At 45.3% G+C, this 17,652-nt stretch overlaps 1 protein-coding gene across 19 annotated transcripts in view; it reads left to right on the forward strand.

The window, feature by feature from the left end:
* hth (Meis homeobox homothorax) overlaps positions 1-17,652 on the forward strand; it is a 576,382-nt gene that overhangs the window by 135,005 nt on the left and 423,725 nt on the right. For 14 of the 19 annotated variants that reach the window (XM_071677162.1, XM_071677168.1, XM_071677160.1 and 11 more), the window contains exon 7: positions 3,947-4,039. The exons of the other annotated variants lie outside the window; for them this stretch is intronic. In XM_071677162.1, coding sequence (XP_071533263.1) covers positions 3,947-4,039 — 93 coding nt within the window. The remainder of the gene's footprint in view (positions 1-3,946; positions 4,040-17,652) is intronic. 19 annotated transcript variants of the gene reach the window in all.

Here is a 17,652-nt window from a genome sequence, read left to right on the forward strand (position 1 = left end):
TTGTTTTTAAAGAGGATGTGTAAGGAGTAAAAGGGAGACGGCCCATCTAAAGACAAGGGTCCCTGCCAGGCTAAGGCCTGGCGAATGTTTTAACAACAACATCAGACGAAGAAAATTCCCCTGAACGAATTAAATTGGCTCAACCTGTGCGTCTTGTGCCAAGTTTCAAATTGACTGGTTCAGGAGATCTGAAGATTTGTGTGTATTTTCCTCACTAAACATAAAGCAACGATGGCCGTCAGGGATTTTCCCCCTGTCACCACATATGATGAACTGCGTTAGTTACTGTAGCTTGCGAGGAATGTGGACACCTTCGAATCCCATCAAGTCTGTGTGTCTGAAGCTTCAGCTCGTTCGGTTTGAACATATGGAGAGAATGAGTGAGGAAAGGTTTACAAAGAGGATGTATGTGTCAGAGGTGGAGGGAACAAGGAGAACGAGGAGACCAAAGTAAAAACGGAAGGATGAAGTAAAGAAAAAATTGAGCGATTGGGGCCTGAACATGCAGGAGGTTTAAAGGTGTGCAAGTGGTAGAGTGAATTGAAAAGATGTGGTATACTGGGGGTCGACGTGCTCTCACTGGAATAAACCAAGACGTAAATCGTCTGGGGTAAACCATGGAAAGGTCTGTGTCGCTTGGTTGTGGATAGTGGGCTGTGGTTCCAATGCATTAATAGATGTGAGAATAGATATGAGTAGACGGCCTTTCTTCGTCTATCTCTGGCGCTTCCTTGCTAAGACGGGAAACTACGATCATGTATGGAACAAAATATATATGTGTCTGTATGGGGAAACTGAATTACAGTAACATTTGTTTCAGTGAAATTTAAAAAGAGCAGTCGAGCAATTATACAGGTATTGTTGAATTACTGCAGCTGAATACAGACTGAATGGACCTGAAGGTTCTGCTCTGGAGGAATGGAGTTGTAAGCGCGGCAGTGGGAGAGAGGAAAGGGGAGGGAACGCTAACCGTAAACTGTGCTATCACCACAGCAGAACTGATGGCTGTATCCCCATGGAATATAAAGAGTCCCCTTATTCCCAAGTTACTCTAGTTCGTATATGTTGCCAGACGTCATTAATGAATTTTGCAGTCGTGCAACGACATTGGATTTGAATATGTATTTATCCATATGTAACGTATACTAGAAACTGCAAGGCAGATATGAATAAAAGATATAATTTCTCTAGAAACAAAAAAGATATATCTAGTGATTTTCTCCTATACGTGTCACCCTGTAGGGAGGTGCTATGTATTATGTTTTTTTTTTATCACATGGAGTCACTTTTGTCTGTTGTCATTGTAACCTGGCGGGTCGTGTCCTTAGTCACTTATCAACAATAGTCGTAACGTTTGCTCTGAAGACCTTATCCAAGGATTTCTAAATCCATTCCCCAGAGCCCTTACCCTGGAAGGCATTGCTTGACTACCACTTCTGAGCCTTCGTGAAGAAATGGCTTCATCGTGAAAGCGTCAAGATCCAGAACGTTAGAAATTTGCTTGGCGGTCGCGTGAACAGTTCGACGTGACGCGACGCATACTAACTGGCTCAGTGTGGAGTCCAGTTCCTGTACCCTGGCAGTCGTGACCTCTCATCCGTTCCCCTCAGTGCCAGGAGGCCGCCACCACGGGAAGCGTTAGAACTAGATTTGGACGTAGTTTCCCCTCGTTAGTTTCTGAATATTGGCACGAGGGGAACGAGCAGGAACAGCTTAATTAACCTGCCAAGGATATCAGACCGCCAGACGCAGTACTACCGAGCACCATGAGAACTTGAGGTGAAACTTAGGAGCGAGGTCTTGTCAGGGCGTCTCTCTTAACGTGGCTAGAAACAGAACCTCGTCCGTCCCTCTGTATCAAAGTCTATACACGTGAACGTATGCTATAATGTACGCAAAAAACACGCACACGTAAATACTTCCATGCACAAAGTAAAGTTCTGGAAGCGTAACGGTTTAATACTGAGTCATAAGACAGAGAAAAGGAAATGGTAGTGGGTGTGGAATGGCTGCCTGGAAAATTGTTAAACGCATAGTTGTGAGCATCCCCCTAGCAGAAATACAATAATATACCGCCACAGAGGCATAACAGGGTCCTTGCTCAGTGAAAGGCAGACCAGAAACGCCAGAAACTAATGCTCGGAATTTTTGTAGAAAACATCAGGATACTGTTGGAGAGGAGAGGATACAAAGAGAGAGGGAGGGAGGGAGGGGATCTAGTTGTAGGAGACTGTTGGAGGAGAGCGTGGTGGTGGTGGTGGCGGCAGGCAGGGAGGTGGGGAGGCGGAGTGGCACTGGGAAGACCGTAAATTTGGCGTGCCGGGCTCCAGCGCTCGAGTTTCCAGGTTCCAGGGGGGCCATAATTTCCATGAGCTGTCCAACTGTCCGGCCAAGTTCAGACGTACGGCCGCCCCACCTGCACGCTGCCGCCGCCGCTGCCGCCGCCACTGCCGCAGCCGCAGCTAACTGCCGCTCGGCTCGAGGGCTGCGGAATGGGAAAAGTTGGCTGGTTGGGGCTAACTATACGAGTTCCTGCTGGGGGAAAAACGTCTGGAAATTGGTAGATGTTGCTAAGGCGGTTATTTGTCTTTTTTAGAATGAAAGAAAATTTTGCCCCAGGATCGACTTTTATCGGGAGGGACAAAATGGCCAATACTTACAAAATTGGGCTGAGTCTGGAGCCCCGGCAGTTGCCACAGCCTGCCGAGACTGGCCCGGGAACCTGGAAAATGTGGCAAAGTTATCATCCCGTAAGGGTTGTCGTAACAAAAGTGCCATGCCATTACTTTTCCATTTAACCCCACGCCGTAAAATTGCCTGAGGAAATCATGGTATATAGACGAGAGTTCTTTCCTAGTTTAAAAATGATGACTTCCTCGTCATTTTGTGGCATCCTTCTTTCAGTTTAGAATTTATCTACACTTTATGCTAATCACCTGACACTCTACTTCATTCAGTTTCTTTTTTTCATCGTCTGTAATATATCCCTCTTACATTTTTTTATTCATTCTTTTCATCAGATTCTCTTCCTTTCAGCAATGAAGGTTTTTATGGCTATCTGTATCCCATCCACCTACTGTACTGAATGCCTAATTCAAAATCTACTGTCCGTGTATTACCATCTTCTTTTATTCTTTTTGTCTAGTTGGGATTTTAGGCAATGCTCTTTGACACACTCCCTGGTACCTTATGAACAGCAGCAGTAACAGTACCTGGTAACAGTAGCTATAGTAGTAGTATTTAGTAGGTAACAGCAACAGCAGTAATATTAATAACGACACTCGCACCAACAGTAGTTGTAAGCAACAGTAGCAGTAGTAACAGTAGTAGTGCAGGAGCAACAAGAGCAGCAGCAGTAACAGTATTAGAATTAGCAGCAAAAGTAGTGGCAAGCAACAATTATAGAAGGATCATGAATGGTAACCGCAGCAGCAGTAGCAGCAACAGCAGCAGCAGAAGTAGCAGCAGCAGCAGCAGACGGTCTTGTTTTCACAACTGCCTCGACGATTGAGACGCGTGTGATATTCACTGCCGTGTTTTTCCCTACCTTTCTTTCCTGCCGAGCACGACACGGGGAGCGCCACTGGAAGATGGATTGTGGTGATCTTGTTGATCTTTCTGGGCCGTGTCGATCTTTTTATGGTGCAGCGACCCCCGTGTCAACAGCCTCAAGACCACCACCTCCTCCTCTCCCGCCCTACCTCCCGCCCTTGCTTGCTGCCGCTAGGGATCCATCCATCCTCGGTCACCCCTTCTTCGTGGACCCCAGCCATCCCCCCCCCGAATTGGCCTTTGGATCTGTTTTCCTCTTATAACTAAAGCTTCCCATGTGTTTTAGCCCCAACACTGTTTTCATCTTGTGTCTATATTGATGTTTTCTTATAACAAATACTAGTAGTGCATAGGGGATTACAATAAAGGCTGATTTACACCTTTGTTTGTCCAGGGTCCCTCGTGGGATTCAAGTGTTGACTCAAAAGGAGCTACCAAACACGACCAGACTGAATTCGCATCATCGGCGCTGCTGTGTTTGCCAAAGGTGGGTGAGAAGGGGAAGCGGGCTCTAATTTACTGGGGGAAACATATCTTTTTGCTTATGTCAGACTCGCGTCTGCTGGTGTAGATGTTCCCCTCCTAAGATGGTCAACAGACCATCTCCGATTGCAGAATTAATGTATCAACAAGGAACCTGTTGTTTTCAATTCTTATTTTCCTCCGAAAATGAAATAGTCGAAACTGTTTATTCCGACAATATCATTAAAGTAACAATTCAGCTAAAGTTTCAGAACTCGGAGACATAAACGGAGACCCTAGGTAAACTATGCCAGCGATGCGAGTTGTGGTAGAAAATATGGATGGAGTATAACTAGAAGGAATGTTGACGTGGAATGTAGCTGCCATTATATCTTTAGATATTAAAGCCAACGAGCAGAGGCAATAACATAGCTGTGCATAGCCGTAGAATCGCCATATTTGCATGAAAGCAGTAGACAGCCTTGAGATTTTCTTGTGAAAGTGATGAAGACAAAAGATGAGAACGTAGTTTAAAAAGATATATCCCTGTGTATATATATATATATATATATATATATATATATATATATATATATATATATATATATATATATATAAACCATGCAGAGACTATTTTCGTAGCAGACTGATAGCATGGCATGACTTACAGAGGAACATAGCCTTGCTGTTCTATCTGTGAGCTCCGGTGAGCATGTGTGGAGCACCGCCTCCTCAGCGTCTAGGTGTTGTCGGTCTGGTATTTTTAACCCGCGGTGCCAAACATCGTGATTAAAGAGAATGGCGGGTGTGCTCAAGCGCCAGCTCGCTCTACGGCTCACCTGTCGCTGCGACACCTAGCCAGGCGGCCACCTAGCCAGACTAGAGTCACCTTGCCAGATTTTGCAACGTACGTGGGGGCACCTCCTCACCAGGCGGTGTCTGCACGGGACGGTAACCTAACTCGAGGGACTGTCACCTAGCCAAACATTACCCCAGCCACATGCTGATTTAGCTCAGACTCTTACCTTGTCTATGAGGCTGCCCATCCCTATGGTTCCAAAGCTCCCTCATCGTCTAGTTTTCTGGCCACCTAGATAGCCAGAAGCAAACATAACCCGGCTACGTACAAATATTTAATCTCGTAAGTTTCCATCCATTCAACTGACCATCCGGTTACGAAATCGGATGAAAGTTACATGCATGACCAAATCACTTCATCTGAAGTTTTCATGAGTCACTGACAGCTTTACCTGACCCGCAGCAAACCAACCAAACAACCCCACTGAAGAGGTAACCAGTTATAACTGCTCTTACATAACCTCGCTAACCAACCAGCTTCACTTCCCTCACGAACCATCCTCGTTAACCAACCAGCAAACCCTATTTACCTGACTGACTCTTCTCACCAACCAACCAACCCAACTTACCTGACTAACTGACCAGCCTCACTACGCAACCAAACAGCCAACTTGACTAACCACACCACCTCAGCTCGCTGGTGACTCCTTGACTCTGTGCCCGTGCCAATGGGATGAAAAATGCTCTTGCTGTATATCTGGAGCGGGCGCACCTGCATGGCCAAGATGAGAAATTAGAGTGTTATAAATACCTACATGACTGGAGTACGGTATCACGGGTACAGCTTATTCTTAACTATTTTCTTAATTTATAGCGACAGGCCGCTGATCCTTCGCTAAGTGCTTGCTGACACTCAAACAGCAGCGGCGAGACACTCAAGGGCCGCTTAACTGACGCTTAACTGGTAGTAGGAAGTCGTTACTGTAACCCGGATTAACGGGGCGATTAGAAGATGGGTTCAGGCAAATATTTCGAAATATATTTCGCATAATCGAGATAATTTGCCTGATTACGGAACTGACGGCGGGTAATATGGTAATACGGGATTAGTTACGGGAAATAAGAAAGTCTTTTCTAGCCAATTTTCGTGAATCTTAGAGAATATTCGCCGATGAAAATTTATGAGAGTTTTTCTCTGTATAATTTTTTGTACAATCTTCAGTCGTACGGTGTGCTTACCCAGGAATAGTTCTTTGTTCTCGATAAGTTACGTAAAGTGTAGCGTTCGTTTGGGTATCTTGTTTGTTGCTTTACGTAGTTTTAGTCTTGAATGATCGTAGACTTTGTTTGTAGCATTTGCTTTGTGTAAATGTGTTGTTAACTGCTTTACTGTAGTTTTTTTTTTTCAACATATCGTTTGAACGTAGACTTTGCCTTAGGAAGAAAGTTTTGTGTCTAGTTTGCTTTGATTATATTTTGTCAGCATACTTAGTTTTAGGCACTGGTAAGTTAAGGCTGAATAGTGTTGACATTTTTCACATGTTGATTCAGCAGAGCTTTTAGTGTTGAAGTTCAGTTCCTAAAGTGTAAAGTTTGATTGTGACGAGATCTTGGTGAAAATTCATTGTGAATAATAATACTTTGTGTGTGTGTGTGAAATTGGAGTGTAATGTTTTGGAGTTAATAATACTTGTACTTGTTTGTTATCTTTGTAAAGTTTATTATGAATTATGAGCATAGACGTTGTGGATTTATTTTAGATAATGTCTGAATGATGACGTACTGTATACTGCCAAGTTGCTCCCGTCCTCGTTTATGACTGGTATATTCGCTAGGTCTGGTCTGGTGCGGGTTTTAATCCCTTCATTCAATCGTAAAGTCTGTCAGTATTGAGGGGATTCCATGATAAGTATTATCATTGGATACGTGCCCGACTTACACTTAGATTTAAGTTAGAGTTGATGTTCTTAAAGTATACGGTTTGTTGTACTTCCGTGTGTGTGTGTGTGTGTGTGCCTTGTGAAGTCTGACTGAGGTAAAGATGTTATCACTGGATCATTTTGACGTGAACCGGTTAGTTGATGTTCTCTTTTTAGATATTTCTGCCAAAGTCTCTTGATTACTTACTTGTGGACACAAGTTATTTTAGAAGTACAATTTTACTCAGAAAAATTGCTCACGTGTGGTTAAACTGTTTTGGGTCTTGTTTCACGAGTCCCGTTTGTTTTAGAGCCACTATGTGATTCATTAACTTCATACCACGCATGTGTTTCGTTAAGAACCAAGACCCATTTAAGGTTGAGTGACGTGAACTCATCCGTCACTGATATGAGTAAGGTGGGGTGAGGGAGAGCTGGGGTTACTTCTTGACCCCACGTGACCCTTGGCGTGGTCAGTATTTGATACTTGAAGGAGTTAGTAGTATTGATTCTCTCCATCTCATTTTATTTTCGTTCTTGTGATAATAAAGTGACTTCCTTTATATCAGAGACTGACAATCGGATTATTTATCGTTGAATTATTCGCGATTGCCGGAGACATTACCAGACAGCATTTTCAAAACAGACGATACTTCCTTAGTGGACAACACTTTCTTAGTAGATGACGCACCTTTAACAAACGTTAGTCCTGTAACAAATGATGATATCTTTTATCTTTTATCTTGACGTATAATGCTATCTTGACAAACTACGATGCTATCCTGGCAGACGATGCTATCCTGGCAGACGACGCTATCCTGGCAGACGACACTATTCTGGCATGATCTTGGCAGGTGATGCTATCCTGGCAGGCGACGCTGTTCTGGCAGGCAATGCTATCTTGGCAGGTGATGTTATCCTGGCAAACTATGCTATCTTGGTAGACGATGCTATTCTAACTCACGACTCTACGCTGGCAAATGACGCTCGAGAGATACCCTGCCTCCGATTTTTATTATATATATATATATATATATATATATATATATATATATATATATATATATATATATATATATATATAATAATTCATTTAGATGTAGTGTTTTTCTTAGATATGTTTCTCGAGTGTAGGTTTATTTTTTCTAGATACGACTAAGTGGTGTGCATGCAGAGTTTATTCTTGGGTTGGTTGCGTGCGGTTCTGTCCTTCTTAAGATGCTTGCATGTTTGAGACTTTGCGAAGGTACATGCGTGAGTGAAGAGTTTATGGCGGATGACCGATGTAAATGCACAGTCGAGCTCTGATAGCATGTCGGAATGCTGAATTAGTTCTTTTAATTCCTGTAGTTTATTGTGGCTAAACAACTGAATACATACAGCTGAGGGTGACTGTTTGGTTCCAGGAGTCTTACAATAAATCTACAGGTTCTTGTATATACAATATGTTGGCTTTTCAGTAGCTACTTTGCGTAGTTTTGCGTAACTGGGGAAGTTAGGGCCAAGCGAAGTGTACAGTTACTATATGGTGGATGTCAAGGTATGTGAACGTCACAAGTTTTCAAAATATAATCATTACCAAATTAGGTTCAAGAAAAATGTTACAGAAGAGTTTTGATGATCGATGCTTTTTTTTTTTCTTGGTTTTGTTTTCCACTGGCGATGGATTGGTAGACGAAGATAGTTCAGTTGCTTTGGTGACGTAGACGTCTTGAGACACCTCGTGGAGATATCTCACACTTTAGCTGAAATGACATCATTTTCTTTTGGGCGATCAGACACTAGTCACTTGTGCACTCGGTATTCTAGCCTATCAGAATGCTTGTCCGTAATCTCCCATCTATTCTCAATACTCGTGTACGTCCGTTCTTTTCATATGTGCACTCACTGGTGTTCGTTCATTCATTCTTATATCTAGTGTCATTGATCATGTAGTCACGAATACATGTCCTCACCAAGGCTTTCTAGTTATGTAGATCGTTCATCTTCAGAGATGTACACATTCTGGTCCTTTCACCACTTACACACGCAGATATTTCACCCATGTACAGAGAGTGGTTCCTTCGTTGTCCACAGTGGTCCCTTCACCGCGTACACACTGGTCTTTCGACCATGTACACACTGTTACGTCTTGCACACCAGTTCTTAGCCGTGTGCACAAGAGAGGTCCTTGGATCACACACACACAGGAGTCGTCTCCACACACGAACACAGGCGAGGTTGATGCAGTGGAAGACTCATTTTATTGAGTGTTTTCGGTAGCGTGGCAGTTTTGAGGCCCGGCCTGGCACCGTGTCAAGTCACCCGCGGCGAGAGCCAGACGAAGACTCGGAGAGGTGATGGAGAATGTGAAAGGAGAGGGAGAATGTTGGAGATGGAGAATATTAGAAAGGATGGAGATGCGCTAGAGGAGAGGGTGAATTTCAGGAAAGATGTAAAATGTATAAAGAAATTGAGAATGTTGGAGGAAATGATGTCTGTGAAGGGAGGTGAAGAATGTGAGGTAAAAGATTAAGAGTAAAGAGAAATTGATAATGTGAGCGGAGAGATGGAGAATATGAGGGGATGTGGAGATAACAAAAGGAGATTTATGGACGAAACGAGATGGAGTGAGACTGTAAATTGAAAATGGGAGAGTTGACAGTCTGTGAATGGAGGTACAAACTTAGTGAGACGATTGCGAAAGCTAGAGAGTAAGATAGACGGACAGTGCAAGGAACGGACGGACTTTTATAGAAATGGAAAGTACAAAAGGAAGTAGAACTTAAAGGTGGTGCATACAGAGTAAAGAGATAAGTTATCAGAAGATGGGAAAATAAGAAAGAGCGAAAAGGTATAAGACATGTATAGCAATAGAAAACAAAATAGTTGATGATAAAGAGAAAAGAGACGGTGGCAGAAAAGATAGGGATAGGTAAGGAAGGAATGATGGGAGAAGGGATAAATGGAAAGAGGGGACGGAGATAATGCTGAGGAAGGACAGAGAGGATAAAAGAAAGAAGTAAGAGCGAAAATCAGGCTAAGGACGGCTTGTAAAGATGGACTGTAAGGTGAATGGTACTTACATAAACAGGTGAATAAGTGATTCATGTGAAGAAAAGATGTAGAAAGACTCGAGGGAGTAAAATGAAGAAGGAAGGCGAGGGCAGATGAGGTAGAGAATGAGGAGGTTTAGCGGGTGAAGGAGATGGGGAAGACTCGTGGAGACTGGTAAAGCTAAAGGTGTTGAGGCGTTTAGTAGGTACACACCAGCAGGAGCCCAGGTGAGACAGACTTGAGCCGGGGAAGTAACCATCCTGACGAAAAATAACCTGACCCAGATAAAGATGTAAGAGAAACGGCGAAATTAACCCAGAGAAGTGTTCCAGTTCCCGCCAGCGAAGTATGAAAATAACCATTTGATAATTCTTATGAAGGATGGCCACCGACATTTATCCCAACAGTTTTGGTGAGAAACGTAAATAATGAGTGTGAAGGAGATGGCTGGCTCGCAGGGAGATGTGCGCAGCGTGACGAGGCTGCCTGCAGCTGTGACACTAGAAGCGTTGAAGGTGATAAGGCTCTGTCCCTCAGCCAAGACACCGCCGGGGTGCTCTCTGCCCCTCGCCTAGAACGTCGATGTGCGCTCTGCCCCTCAGCCAGAGCGTCAGGATGCGCTCTTTCTCTCAGTCAGAACGTCGAGTTGCACGCTCTTTTCTCGCAACCAAAACGTCGAGGTGCCCTTTGTTCCTCGGCCAAAACGCCGGGGATGCGTTCTGTCCTTCAGCCAGCCCTGTCTCTCACCAGTCATCTGTGTGCACTGCCCCAAGATACCACCAATTTTCACTCTACTCCTCAGCTAACGTCAGGATGCGCAGTGACCCCCTGTCAACGTCAGGGTTCACTCTGTCCCTTAGCCTCCTTCGGGTGTATTCATTACCAGCCCTGATGCTGGGGTGCGTGTCATAATTCAGTGGGCTGCTATGGACAGGTATAACTCATCTTCATTCGTACATTATATCTTGCAGGGTTCTCCACGTCTGTATAAAGCCAGGGGCTCTCCTATTTATTTTTCACATTGTTCCATTCTTATGGTAGTATTTCCAAGCTCTTGCGCCTAGCCGTAATGTGTGTAGTGTCTACGTCAAAGGTCCCTAAGTGATGGTGTTATCCATGACTCAAGTGGGCAATACTGTTGCTTCCCCTGACCTCATCTGCCCTTACCACTGCTGCTGACTGAGGATTCTGTTGGTGTTGGTGTTGGGACTTTTGCTGTTTTGCTGTTTGTACTGGAGCTGGTGTGAGTTGTTACTGTTCGTTGCTGGGTATATACACCCCGCTGTGTGCTCCTAATTTTGCGCTGATTAATTTCTAAAAATTCTGCAAGGCACAGAAGGTCTATAACACGCCCTAAATACCTTCATCTTTTGTATTTGCAGTGTTTCTATATGCAGTTCATGGATGTCTGAGGCATACTCCTCAGCAGCCTCTCATTTTATCCCGTCAGAATCAAAACTACTTCCTTCTTGTATTTGTAAGTCTTAATTCTATATACTGTAAACCACGATCTCTCTCTCTCTCTCTCTCTCTCTCTCTCTCTCTCTCTCTCTCTCTCTCTGATTCATGTGTCGCAAAGTCCCTCCCTCATTAGTCCCCTTGTCGCAAAGTCGCTCCCTAGTTGGCTTCAACCATACTCACTTTATCTTTAAGTTGCATCCCCTATTCTTTGTCTTTTTTTCTTAAAAGCATCTTTTTAACACCCACCTCCTTTGCTGTAAAGACACTTCTTTATCTCTAGCCTTGCTTCTCTTGTCTCAAAGACAATGCCTGTCTTTCTACAGTATCTTTAGATAGTGCCCGGTTTTATCCACAAACCATATTCATTTTGTCTTTAAGACGCACCTCCTCTTCCCCAAGCCGCACGCCCTCTGTCTCCATGACGGGCTCCCTTCTGTCTACTTTGTCTCCAAAGCATATTCCCTGTATCTCCAACCCACGTCATCTCTGTGTCTAAACCACGTCGTCTCTGTTGTTAGCCACTCCCTATTGTTTCCAAGCTACGCCTTCTGTCTCTAAGCCACAATCACTTGCTCTCCACGCCACGTTCCTCCTTTCACCAAGCCACGCCTACTCCCCCCTCCCCCCACTATCCACTCTCACCCGCTGAAGGTGGGTTTGCCGATAGATTAAGAGGACACACTAGTCTTGTTGCTAGCTCAGTAACTCTGCATTACAACTGGGGAATGGCATGTTTAATTAGTTTATTAATGATACGGATTTGTTCTCAATAAGTAATTTATCCAGCTATGGTTGTTGCATTAGTCTCTCTCTCTCTCTCTCTCTCTCTCTCTCTCTCTCTCTCTCTCTCTCTCTCTCTCTCTCCTCTTGACTTTATCTTAGATCTTTATAAAATGCAGTTGATTTACACATGTCAGCTAGTGTTTACTTGGACTACATGTTAAGTAATTTGACTAAATGAGTTACTGACAAATGGTCTTCTTCAGAGATGGTTCGGGCTGGAAGCTCTCCCCTCCGTTGGCACTCCTGTCATCTCGCTCAGTAGAATGCTTGCCAGACAGACATAATGATGAAGGGAATAGACGAGGGGAGGCGGAGAGAGAGAGAGAGAGAGAGAGAGAGAGAGAGAGAGAGAGAGAGAGAGAGAGAGAGAGAGAGAGAGAGAGAATGAAATAAGCAAGGTTGGGGATGGCATAGGAGGGAGACAAGGAGAGAGGAAGATGAAGAGAAGCCCAGACTGCGAAGGAAATAAGCTTGAGGATAGGAGGAGGGAGAAGAGGAGGGCAGGAGAAGGGGGGGAAAGAGTGAATGTGTGGGGAAGGTGGATGTGGTGAGGGCTGGCGGCCTGGCACCCCGAAGTCTTGGCATGGGCGAGGCTGACTATAAATAACGGTGGCACACGGTGCTCTCCTCGCTGCCCGTCTGTACCAAACTTACGACGAATTACTCAGCTTGTTTGTTTCTTTGCGGCCGCGGTTATGACGGGCCTCTCAGCTGACGGAGGGAGGGCAGAGGGGGAGGCAGGGGAGGGACCAAAACGGAGTTGTTTTAAGGTGTTTTGTCTTAGAAAGGGGGCGTATTTTGAGCCGTATGGGTGGGAAGAGCTTGTTTTGTGTTATCAGACGGCGATAGCAGGCGTGGCTCTTTGTTTCTCCCAGGGATAGGGCGAGACGGAGGTATTTCTTTTACTGTTGGAGCGTGAGGGAAGAGGAGGGAAGGGCAGAGGAGCAAGGACAGTGAGACTAAGAGTGAGGAAAATGAGTTGAATGGGAGTAAGAGAAGGACGAGGGATGAAATAGGTCAACATTTTCGTGCGGCATGAAAGGTATGTCTTAGTTGTTCTAAAAGCCATAGGGTACGTTCCTTTGTATATTTATATCGCGTTCGCAGGTGATGAGAGACGGCAAGAAAGGAACGTCAAGGCAAGGAGTAAACTCGGTTGAAATTATTTGGTTATGATGGAGCGGGGTGTATCAGGATGAAGGGGGAACGCTGGCACCCAAGGGAGCCACTTGGTTAGGACCAGGTCAGAATGTAGTTTCAGTGTGACTTAGCTTATGACAAGGAATCTTGAAATAGATAATAGCTAGATCTTTTGTCCTTTTTCTTTCCTTTTGCACAGGCTGTTCCTTTTCCTCATCTCTCGAAAAGCAGAACAAAAGGTGGTTGCGTATTATCCTCTACTTGGAGATATCACATTGCCAACTGGTTGAACCTCTTTGCAGTTTATTGCAAGATGTTGTGGTTGACAAAGAATAGGTTGTGCTTCACCGTGTCATCACTTGTGGGTAGAAGGAAAACTGATGGGTAAAGGGAAGGGATAGGGAGGAAGGAGAAGGGTTAGGTAGTATGAGTATGGTGGAGTAACCTCTGTTAAGGGTGTTAACGATGAGTACTTGTCACCCACCTGTCTGGGATGTTGTCGCGTCTTTTAAAGAGATATTGATTAATGCAGATAAGGTTTCTTTTTGTTTGTTCAGCACTCGTGAAGGCGGCCACTGTATAAATATCTGACTTGCCCGAAAACTCATTATTACCGCAGGCGAGGGGGAGCCTGCACGTCTTGGAGAAGCTCATTTAAAGGTTCTTTTTCTCTCCCCTGACAGTTTATGCGTCAGTGAGGTGGTGGGAGGGAGGGGATAGGAGGGTGGGAGGAGGGTTTCAAGAGAATTCTAAAACTCTGCTTTGAAAATGAATATATATTTGATAAGATTTAGTAATGAACGTCAGGTGCCTCCTCATTTCTTTAAGACGAGGGGGTCTTCAGTGAGGGCTAGACTTGAGCTCTGGGCGAGTACCGCCAACAGTAGACGTGTGAGGTAACACTTTTAGCTGGGGATGAATCAGGTGGCGAGGCAGTATCTCGACAGCTGCTGGTGGAATAAAATTCCCTCTCGGAAGATGATTTTAAGACGTTGTTTTGTGTTTAAGGATTTTAAGGGCCAGAAATGACGGGTTTTACGACGTCCTCTGAGGTGGTAAGGGCGCGAGGGATGTGGCGGAAGGGGAGAGTTGTTTGGTGGGAAGAGAAGAGAAGGAGTGATGGAGGTAGATCAACAGGGATGTTGGAAGGGATAGGCCATAGTAGGGACTGGCAAGGTTATGGTGATATGAAAGGATGGGATAGATATTGAGAGGCGTGATGGTAGTTAGTGGAAGGGATGATGATAATTAATGAATGGGGTGGTGATAGTGAGAGGAGTGAAGAAAAGGAATGGGAGGAGGAGGAGGAGGACGATGGAAAGTGGAAGGAGTGGTGATTGATACTGGGAGAGATGATATGGCAACAGTGATGCTGATGGTGACTTGTTAACAAGCCCGTTAGTGTGATACGAGAGACGTCGGATTGATAGTACTCGTAACAGTGCGACAACCAATGACCTCCAGACATCACCTCGAGATGTTCTAGTGATTCGAACACAACCTGGGGACCTGGTCTGGCTAGCGTGAGTGAGCCCTGAGGATGGAGAGGGAGACTACAAGGTTTTCTCTCTTGGGTTTTATGTCTACGAAAGTTGTCATTGTGAGTAGCTCAACAGTCATGGTGCTGGAGTGTTGGTGTGAGATAAATCATTAGGATTTGTGAGTCATTCTTTGAACTCGACCGTAAATTCATCACTTGTCTTTGAGATAGATAGCCGTCTGAGATGTTGGTGTGCTTGATTGTTAAGTGGTACAGCGAGCGAAAATGGGTCGTTGGAGCCAAGATGTTTGTAAACTTGATAGTTAAGTGGTACAATGAGCGAAAATCGTTGTAGCTTCTGAGATGTTTGTGTACTTGATTCTTGAGTGGTACAGCGAGCTAAAATGGGTGGTTATTGCTAGCTATCTAGACCACGACGGAGACCGTGAGATGTGGTCGTGCCGTCGAAGAGACGAGACGTGTAATCATGAAATATGAAGAGGCATAACATGACTGGTGCCTGAGTGTGTGGTACGTCTCTCTCTACCATACATGACGTCATTCTCCAACGTGTAATGTATACTCCCCCTCCTCTGTGTGTGTGTGTGTGTTTATGAATATAAGTATGAAAGCGTGTACATGTGTGTGCGTTTGCATGCTCTTGTTTCATTCAAAAGATCGTTTGATTCCGATCTTTATAGTCTCTCTCTCTCTCTCTCTCTCTCTCTCTCTCTCTCTCTCTCTCTCTCTCTCTCTCACTAAAATAACGATTGAAAACGTTACCTCACACGACCCGTCGTTCATAACTCTAGGTTATCCTCTGTGAACGTAATGTGTGTACACCAATAAGAGGCGACTTGCGTATCGTAAGACACAGTCTGCCGTGATTACTGTAGTACTTACCCATCTATCACCAGGACCGGGACTGAGTCATTCACCTTTTCTGCTCGAGTTGTAGTCCACTGACACACCTCATTTGCCTCCTCAGTGGCTGCAGTGACAGCCATTAACACTCTTCTCAGGTGACAAAAGTTGTTCGATGACGTAATTGACAAGGTATGTAGAGCTGGGGGCGGCGCGTGGCATGCAGGGGCGCAGGGTGACAGCCGCAGTGAGACAACGGCCGCCCGTCACTCTTGTCACCTATGGTGCTCTTGAAAAATCACCTCATCTCCGCCACTGAAATGGAGACGTCGCGTCATACTGGCCTCCAAATGAAGTCGTTTCTCATTCCCGGCTCAAAAATGGGAGACGTGCGCGCGTGCCCCCACACCCAAGATGAGATATCACCCCACCCTATTGAACCTGAAATAAATACCCAGAGGAGGCTTTCATCTCCCCAGGACTCCTCGCTGGGCTGTGCTACCTAGCGCCTTGGAATGTCTCGACGCCAGGTGAAGAACGGGGGTGGTGGTGGGTAAGGGGGAGACAGTTATTTTTCCAGGCTAATTAGCTCTCCTGCAGTGTCGCCGTCACCTGCACACCTTGAAGACAGTTTATAGAGGCTTTGGAGCCGCTCTGAAGTCTCTTAGATCCTCCGGCCACTAGGGTTAGATTCTCTCCTTCAGGAACGCGGATCGATCGTCCTCTATTTTCTGGTCGGAATGGAGTCATCTTTACATCCCTTTCATCCGTGGGCCCGAATACCCCTGCATTTCCCGGGAATGATACGCGATTAGGCGAAATTAGCGCCCCCCTAGCGAGCCTGTCAGGGCCAGACGTCGGTGCTGTGTAAGAGGGAGGGAGGGAGGGAGAGAGGGAGGAGAGAGTGCGGGCATTGGGACACGCCACTAAATGGGAACGACGGGGGTTAAGGGTGAGTGGTGGCGAGGGGGTGTAATCAGCTTCCAGTTCAAAAGATATATGCATAACATTTCCTTCAGCCAAAGCCTCTCCAGGATAGTGTGTTTCCTGTGCTGCAGGAGTGCCTTCCCCTGCACGCCCGCCCATGTCCCTCGTCATGGACCCGTGTAATGAACGACACTACAACCTCTACTCACTCTCGCAGGCACTGCTGGCTCTCGCACCGAGCAGATTCAGAGTTAACGCTCTGTTTGTGCCTCTGTGTGTGTGTGTGTGTGTGTGTGTGTGTGTGTGTGTGTGTGTGTGTGTGTTGGTAGAGGAGGCGAGACGCAACAGTAATACGTGTCGCCCTGAGTGTCTTGAAGGGTAAGTGTGGTTGGTGATGAATGCATTGTGCTGTGAGTCGCTTCAATAAGACCGTAAAAGGAAAACACACACAGCGTAATAATGCATGTTATTAAGACCTCTTCACCCGTCCATCATACCAAGAGATGCTACTTTCACCGCCTTATGAAGACAGACACGTTGCTTGGGGTTAAAAAATTTGTCCCCAGAATAAAATGACTGACTTGTCGGTGTTTACCGTCTACTTCTAAGTTTAACCCCTCTCTTGTCTCCCTTACCATATTTCTCACTTCACGTCGTCTTCACCATCTTTCTCTGCCTTGTATAGCTTACTATGCTCAGTCTCTTCATCCTTCCCTTAGCTTTTTATCGCTTATCAGCTGAACTTCCCCTCTTGCCATTAGTCATTCTGTAGCTTCATTTTTCCTTTTCGTATCGCTAAGTCCACCTCTTTTTTGTTTCTTCATTTTTCTCCATACCTTCATCATCTGTCTGTCTCCTCCCAATCCTCTTCCTCATCCCCCTCTCCTTCCTCCTCCTCCTCCAGCACATCCGGTGGTTTCTTTCGACTCGAATCATCGTCATGTCTTTAGCTTTATGGTTTCCCCATTGTTTTGTTTACAGCGGCCCAACAAGTGGCTTATCTCTGCACAACCGCTCCTCTGTAGCCTTAAGCTGGGCCAGAAGGGAGAGTTGAAGGAGGGGGTCATAGTGCAACGGAAGAGGAAGATTATGGTAGCACTTTGGCGGGTAGGAGGTGGGCATGGTAACCATGGGAGTGAAAGGGAAATGAATGGGGTCACTGGTAGCCAGTGTAGATAGATAGATAGAGAGAGAGAGAGAGAGAGAGAGAGAGAGAGAGAGAGAGAGAGA

Source organism: Panulirus ornatus, chromosome 24 (assembly GCF_036320965.1).
Source record: "Panulirus ornatus isolate Po-2019 chromosome 24, ASM3632096v1, whole genome shotgun sequence".
Classification (NCBI taxonomy): domain Eukaryota; kingdom Metazoa; phylum Arthropoda; class Malacostraca; order Decapoda; family Palinuridae; genus Panulirus; species Panulirus ornatus.